A 6,332-nucleotide genomic window follows, 5' to 3' on the forward strand; every position below is an offset into this window, starting at 1 on the left:
ACCGACTGGTTGGGTGGCCCTCTCCCATCCGTTTCAAGCCACGCAGCTGTCAATGCCACGAGGTCTTTTAGACTGGGGAGGAGGAGAGGCCAATCAAGTTTACGAGGAGGGTCACAGCAGAATGTCCGTCCGGCGAATGGGAGATTGAGGGAAGCGATGCAGAAGAACAAATCAATCAGCATTACTTCTCTTACCGTACACTTGATAACACTCAACGATCGGGATCCCGAAAATAATTACCTGCCTGGGACCCCCCTCCCCCTTTCTGGTAGGATGATGGGGACGGATTGGTGAATAAGGATCAACAAATCTGCATCATCTCCGTGGATTGCAACAAGGACGGGGGCCAGGTTCCTTGCTGTGGTTGGGATTGATCGTGCATGGTGTTGACAAAGTAAAGGCTTGATCCCATAACCATGGTTCGCTTGGGCAAGAGAGTTGGACTTTCGCGCCATCTTTGCCATACTTTAGTAGTCCTGAGCGGCACTAAACCATCATGATTGTGCTGTACTAGGCATCAGATGATGAACCCGTACGGGAAACTAGTGGAATAATTCAACAGGAGAACAAACCTCAACTACGGCCGAAAATCCGTCCCACTGAAGCAGAACTGTCCAGACCCTCTTTATCTCGTGATCAATTCTGAAAGTCTCCATTGAAGGGGGCTATACTCGTGGGTCAAAGCATTGTTTCTCAAAACGAAGCCGAGGGAGGGGCAGCGGGCTCAGAACAATGATACATTAGCATTAAAGTCATACAAAGAGCCTCATCCACACACAAACAACGCTCCAGACTGACTGACTGATTGACACCACGTCACTCCGGTTGCTGAAGACGTGGCTGAACTCACCGCACCCCTGCCACAACCGCCCATTTTGAGACTGCAAAGGACTTAAGTGCTTTGCTGTATGCAACGGCAGATGCCGAACCATACATTCTTTTTATACCTTGCCAATCTTTGACTGATTGGCTGCTGCTGCTGCTGCTGCTGGGTGCAGATACCTGCAAGTCCTGTACATGAGCACACGAAAGAGTAAAGTATGTCCACTCACTACTGCACTCTTTGGATGATCGAGGTAGATCCTCGGGGATCATCTGGTTACCTAACTATGGTGACGAAAACATGATGGAGTTCATGGGGTCCCACTTATCACCAAGATCGCGATCAGCGACACCTGTCGACTCTCCACAGTTCCAAGTGTAAGAAATCCCGAGTCTAGTGTGAGTGACACATGGCCAAAGAGGGAGCTAACTGACTATCAGCAACCAGACGCGGGAGAGGGCGGGCACCCGGGGGGTTAGGCTTAATCCCCGGTAAACGTGCTCTGGGATGGGAAGAGCAAATGACTGGCAAGTGGGAACGCCCCGGCCGCGCCGATAGGGAAAATGGAGCAAGGATGCACGAGCCATACTTGTTGGGGTTAAGTGCAGTCGACGGGGTGGGAAGAGGCTGGCTGAGCCAATTCCAAATTCTTGGTTCGGCCGCGCCGGATTGGACCTGCATTGCCTACTGTATGTACTGTATGTACTGTATGTACTGTACTATACACAATATGTGTGTGAAGTTCCAATCGTAGATCATAAGGTGATCATTCCTTTTCACATACGACGTGCAGTATTTACATGACTTGATGCATTGCTAGAGCGTTCAGGTTCCTTTTGCATCCCGTTTCTGGATTCTTGGACATATTAACACGTAGAGTTGTGGTTGATACAGTGACTGGTGGGGGCCGTTGCTGAGGTTTAAGTATAGGTTATTATAGGTTACGAGAACAGCTCCAGACCATGTTCTGGAAGCATTCAAGGTAGTTTGGACTCTACGATGGGTGAGATATCACAGCATCATCTGAGTTGATGATGATAGAGTCAGGACATGACATATCGTTGAAGCATGGGAATACTTACTAGGTGTGTCGAAAGAAGAGATGCAAGTGACGTCATTGTATATGTGCTGGACCGTGAACTGGTCAGGGCTTTAGATTTATCTAGTGCTCTAAACAGAAATATAGGATTGGAGAACTGTCTTCTGTATGGCTTCGAGAGTTTGTGTAAATAGCAACCTTGTCATTGATCGAGTTGTCATGTACAAGAGCGCCCAAGATTTATGCAGCGAGATCGTGCTCTCCGCACTTTTTGTATATTGTGGCCAGTGCTCACCACGACACATAACCACACTGCATAAAATGTGTTTGATATGCCTAGACATGTGTAGACTCTATTCATTCCCCACATGCAACTCAAGCTATGGCGCTCATGATTTATGAGTTGTCTTTCCTGTGTTTTTTTATCACACTTCGAAATATGAGCACGTGGTCGATCTTTGTAGATTGGAGATTGCTAGATATGCTGGAGGTAAATTAGGTTTGCAACCACATGGTAGATGGAAATGACAGTCTCTGAAAGCAGATTATAGTCTTTTCTGTTCTATATCAATGCATCATGCTTGTAGATAATTGTATACCGGACGCAATCTGAATTTCCGTGCCTGCATCCAAACATCTCCTTTCGGCTAGCCGTTCCTGCCCCGCATTCTTGCCTCATCCCGCCGCGCTGGAGGAAGTCGTCATTGCCATTCTCCAACTCAACACTCCGCCAGGACTGCAGCAGCTGCAACACAGCATCCGACACCACACATTCGGCATTATGCAACTGGGTCTTTCGGAAAGTCTTCCGGCTCTGGTCAGTCGACGATTCACAACCGCCAAAGATGCTGGCCATCTCCTCTTTTCTCCAACCCAGCTCGTGACACTCCATGCTTCGGGGGTACCGGTAAATCATGTCCTTGTGCCATCAATCCCTGGGCTACGCGCAAGCTTTGCTGACGCCTTCACCCAATCTTGCCCTAGTATCAACTTCGTTACTGTCCAGCTCTCGCAAAGAAGCCAACGAGTACCCCGAAGAACGAAAACGCCAACCCTAGCGGACCGAAGTTCGATCCCTTCGAGAACCCGTCACCGGAGCTTCTAATAGCTCAGATCCCCCGCGAAAATCCGACCCATTTCTTGGTCCTCAACAAATTTCCCGTGATTCCCAACCACTTCATCATCGCCACAAAAGCCTGGAAAGCCCAGACGGATCTTCTGGAGAAGGAAGACCTCGCAGCCGCCTACGCCTGTGTCAAAGCATGGGCCGAAGCAGAGGCTCCGTCCTCCGCGCGCGACAGGAAGCTGTTCGCCTTCTTTAACTCGGGCGACGAGAGTGGCGCGAGTCAACCGCACAGGCACCTGCAGTTCCTTCCCGTGGAAGCGATGGCCCAGCAGGAGCAACAACAGGAGCACTCGGACGACTGGCGGCCTCTGATAGATATTGTCGCCGCCACCGCGCAACCGGCAGCCACCGGCGGGTCTGGTGGCTATCGGCGGTCGGATCGAGTTCCCTTTGCCCACTTCGCGCTCCCCTTGCCGCCAAACCCCTCGAGCGAGACCCTCTTCGCAACATATCTTTCTCTGTACAGGGCTGCGGTAGCTGCAGCTGCAGCAGCTGCCACAAACAGCAGCAACAGCAATCGCCGCGTCCAAGAGACGACCGGCCCCGCCGCCGTCAGCTATAATCTCGCCATGACCGAGTCCTCGATGATCATCTGCCCCCGGAGAAGGGAAAGCGCACACGTCCCAGTTGAACCTGGCGCCAGTGCGGATGTCGCCGAGGCTGGAGTGGTCGCCCTGAACGGCACCATCTTGGCCGGAACCCTCATGGTCAAGGCCGAGGCCGAATGGACCGAGTTGCGCCGCAATCCGCAGTCATTGAGCAACGTACTTTCGACGATTGGCTTTCCGCAGTTGAAACTGCCGGAGGTTTCGCAGCTATAAGGTGTGAAGCATTATGCTAGCTTGGTTAGATGAGTCACATATGCATCAGTGAATCTGCACATATCTACGGAGTAAACTTTTGTGTCTTACCTACTTTTACGTGATAGAGATATAATACCATTGGTTTATTTTCGGAAAGGGACTGTAGTATATAAGAGTAGATTGACTGCTAAATTGGCTGTATAGATGGCCCCCTACCGCCCACGCAAGCGATTTCTACATCGTAGTTCTACACTTGAGACCCCTCCCCCCTCTTCTATTTCCAATCCAGTCATACAGAGCAAGGCGAACAGACAGACTGAAAGACAGGAAATAATTTCCCCATGTTCCTGCCGGGAAAGAGCGAACCGGCAATGTCAATAAACCAGCCGGTCAGTCAGTCAGCCGGGCCATCTATCATCTTCCGCCGGGCAACGGCAACCTTCCTTTCTTCTATTCTCACTCAACACTTCACATCATGCACCTCACACCATTTCTTCTTGCACGCTGCATTTCCAAAGAGGTATGAGCCTCCGTTCTCATATATATAGAGCGCCACCTGTTTCCAGGATACCTTCGGCGGCTGAGCGAGGGTGGGATTTCGAGACTGGTAATCGAAGAGGTACGGGCACTGCGACACCTGTCGGCCGTGTCCCAACCGAGTCACCGCTTCGCAAAGAAGTTGAATCTGCAACAGGAACGGACGTAAGAAACTCAAGGTCAATATATGGGATTATGCTCACAGTTGAATCACGCAACCAACAATAGGGAGGGGGGTGGGGATCAATGAACTTTACATCTCTATCTTGCCATTGCGGCTTTCTCACTCGGGAGTGCTTGGGTTTGGTCAAAGTCCGATATCTGCCACGAAGGGTGGATTCGGCCTCGGCGAAGTTGCAAACCTCCTTGATGGTCTTGTACGAAAAGCCTTGCTGCTTGTACTTGATCAAGAGCTTGTTCTTGGCATCGGATCCGCGCGTTGTGGATTCTCTGAGTGCGCCTCCTATCCCAATCGCTACATGTCCGTTGGCTGGGGATAACTGCGGCTGGAATGGAGGGGGGAGCGGATGATGTGAAGGAGCAAAGGTAGACGAGTCCTGATGTTGATAAGAGTATGTCGGAAGAGGCTGATAGTAGGTTGGTGTCTGACTTGTCATTTGTCTCTCCGGGACCGGAAGTATGTCAGGATAGCCTGTTTTGCCAGGACAGACTCCAGCTAATGGACTTGGAATGTCCGACCACCCGTCATGGCTGGACTGAAAACTGTCATCTGGAGAGTGATCCGGCATTGAAATCAGCTGGTCGAAAGTACCACTCAGGTCATCATTGCATAAATGGGCTGTTGCGCTGGACACACAAGGTGAGGAATATGCCAGTTCATCGTGGCTGATATCCCTCGAATGCGTTGCACATCCCACTTGATAAACTTTAGGTATGGACCAGGTGAGAGCACTGGTGGTATCTTTCGTCTCCTCTGCGCTTCTAAAGCTATCGTTGAATGTCACAACGGAGCTATAATCCCATGGTACTTCGACTTTCGGCAGTGGGACTTCAGCATCGTTGTTGCTGGTGGCTATTCCAGGCTCTTGATGCGCGACACTAATGAGGTGATCGGCGGGCAGGCACTCACTGCCCCTAACGCCAGAAGCAACCAGGTCCTGCTTTGAGCTTAAAGCTCTGTGTGGAAACAAGAACGGCTCGTTGGCCACGGTGCTCGTGTCGAATTTGATGTTCGGAGGACTAGCAGCGCTAGAAGCATCGTCCAGGCATACAGCCGGAGAACAAGCCACAGGTGCCTTCTGCAGCGGCTCTGAGACAACCCCAAGGTGTTCAAGTTGATTGCAGTCTGTTAGCAAGGGACTCCGTTTGGCAGGCATGTACGAGCAACAGGCTTCCGCTAATGTCGGAAGAGGAAGACCGTGAAAAGGTGGCTCTTCACGCTTGGCCGAATCGAGTGTAGAAGGAAAGATCGACCAGTAGGAGATCTCTCTCTCTTTGATCGAGTCTGAGATCATCATATAGGTGTTTGTCATTTCGATGATTTTCGAACAACGCTGGTCAACCTTCATTGGACGCTGCGACTCCGACAACAGGGCTGATCAGGTAACAGTATCAGACTCAACTCGCAGAATATCTGACAAAACACAGGAGTGTATTCAACCTACCTTCAGCAAGATTTGCCAGAGCGTGACATTAAATGAAGGTGCTTGCCAGGTGACTTGCTTTTTAGCTAACGAGCTTCTCGAGGAAAGATAGGCGGCGTTTTTTAAGATGCCACGCTCCACTTCCTTGCTCAGTTCACCGCTCCAGTCTTTGACTGCTCGTATGTTCTCCTGGAATAGCGAGATTTGGACTTAGATGTCGTATCATGCGCGTTGTCGGGCGAGTCAGGGCACCTGCAGGCAGCGATGCAGTCACTCAGCACATCGAACTCCATATGGTGAGGTTTCACTTGTTGTTGAAGAGTTGCGGTCAACTTACTCAGAACATAGACCAGGCGATTGGTCTGTCGCACTCGGAGGCGAGATTCAGTTGCAATGCCTT

General features: G+C 50.8%; 2 protein-coding genes across 2 annotated transcripts; one reads left to right on the forward strand and one right to left on the reverse strand.

Moving 5' to 3' along the window:
• The first annotated feature begins 804 nt into the window (after window positions 1-804).
• On the forward strand, window positions 805-3,944 carry BO72DRAFT_486803 (putative bis(5'-nucleosyl)-tetraphosphatase). Its single transcript, XM_040947956.1, has 7 exons — window positions 805-1,200; window positions 1,271-1,512; window positions 1,777-1,805; window positions 2,010-2,083; window positions 2,362-2,376; window positions 2,514-2,769; window positions 2,847-3,944. The coding sequence occupies exons 1-7, from the start codon at window positions 1,124-1,126 to the stop codon at window positions 3,807-3,809; spliced, it is 1,656 nt and encodes a 551-aa protein (XP_040800443.1). The 5' UTR covers window positions 805-1,123; the 3' UTR covers window positions 3,810-3,944.
• A 307-nt stretch (window positions 3,945-4,251) lies between these two features.
• BO72DRAFT_497205 (uncharacterized protein) lies at window positions 4,252-5,821 on the reverse strand (the record flags this gene model as incomplete). The annotated part of the gene is made up of 2 exons (XM_040948682.1): window positions 4,252-4,476; window positions 4,616-5,821. 2 exons carry the CDS (start codon window positions 5,819-5,821, stop codon window positions 4,252-4,254), a joined length of 1,431 nt encoding a protein of 476 aa, XP_040800444.1.
• Between the last annotated feature and the right edge of the window lie 511 nt (window positions 5,822-6,332).

The sequence above is a fragment of the Aspergillus fijiensis genome (genome assembly GCF_003184825.1).
Source record: "Aspergillus fijiensis CBS 313.89 unplaced genomic scaffold BO72scaffold_29, whole genome shotgun sequence".
Taxonomy (NCBI): Eukaryota; Fungi; Ascomycota; class Eurotiomycetes; order Eurotiales; family Aspergillaceae; genus Aspergillus; species Aspergillus fijiensis.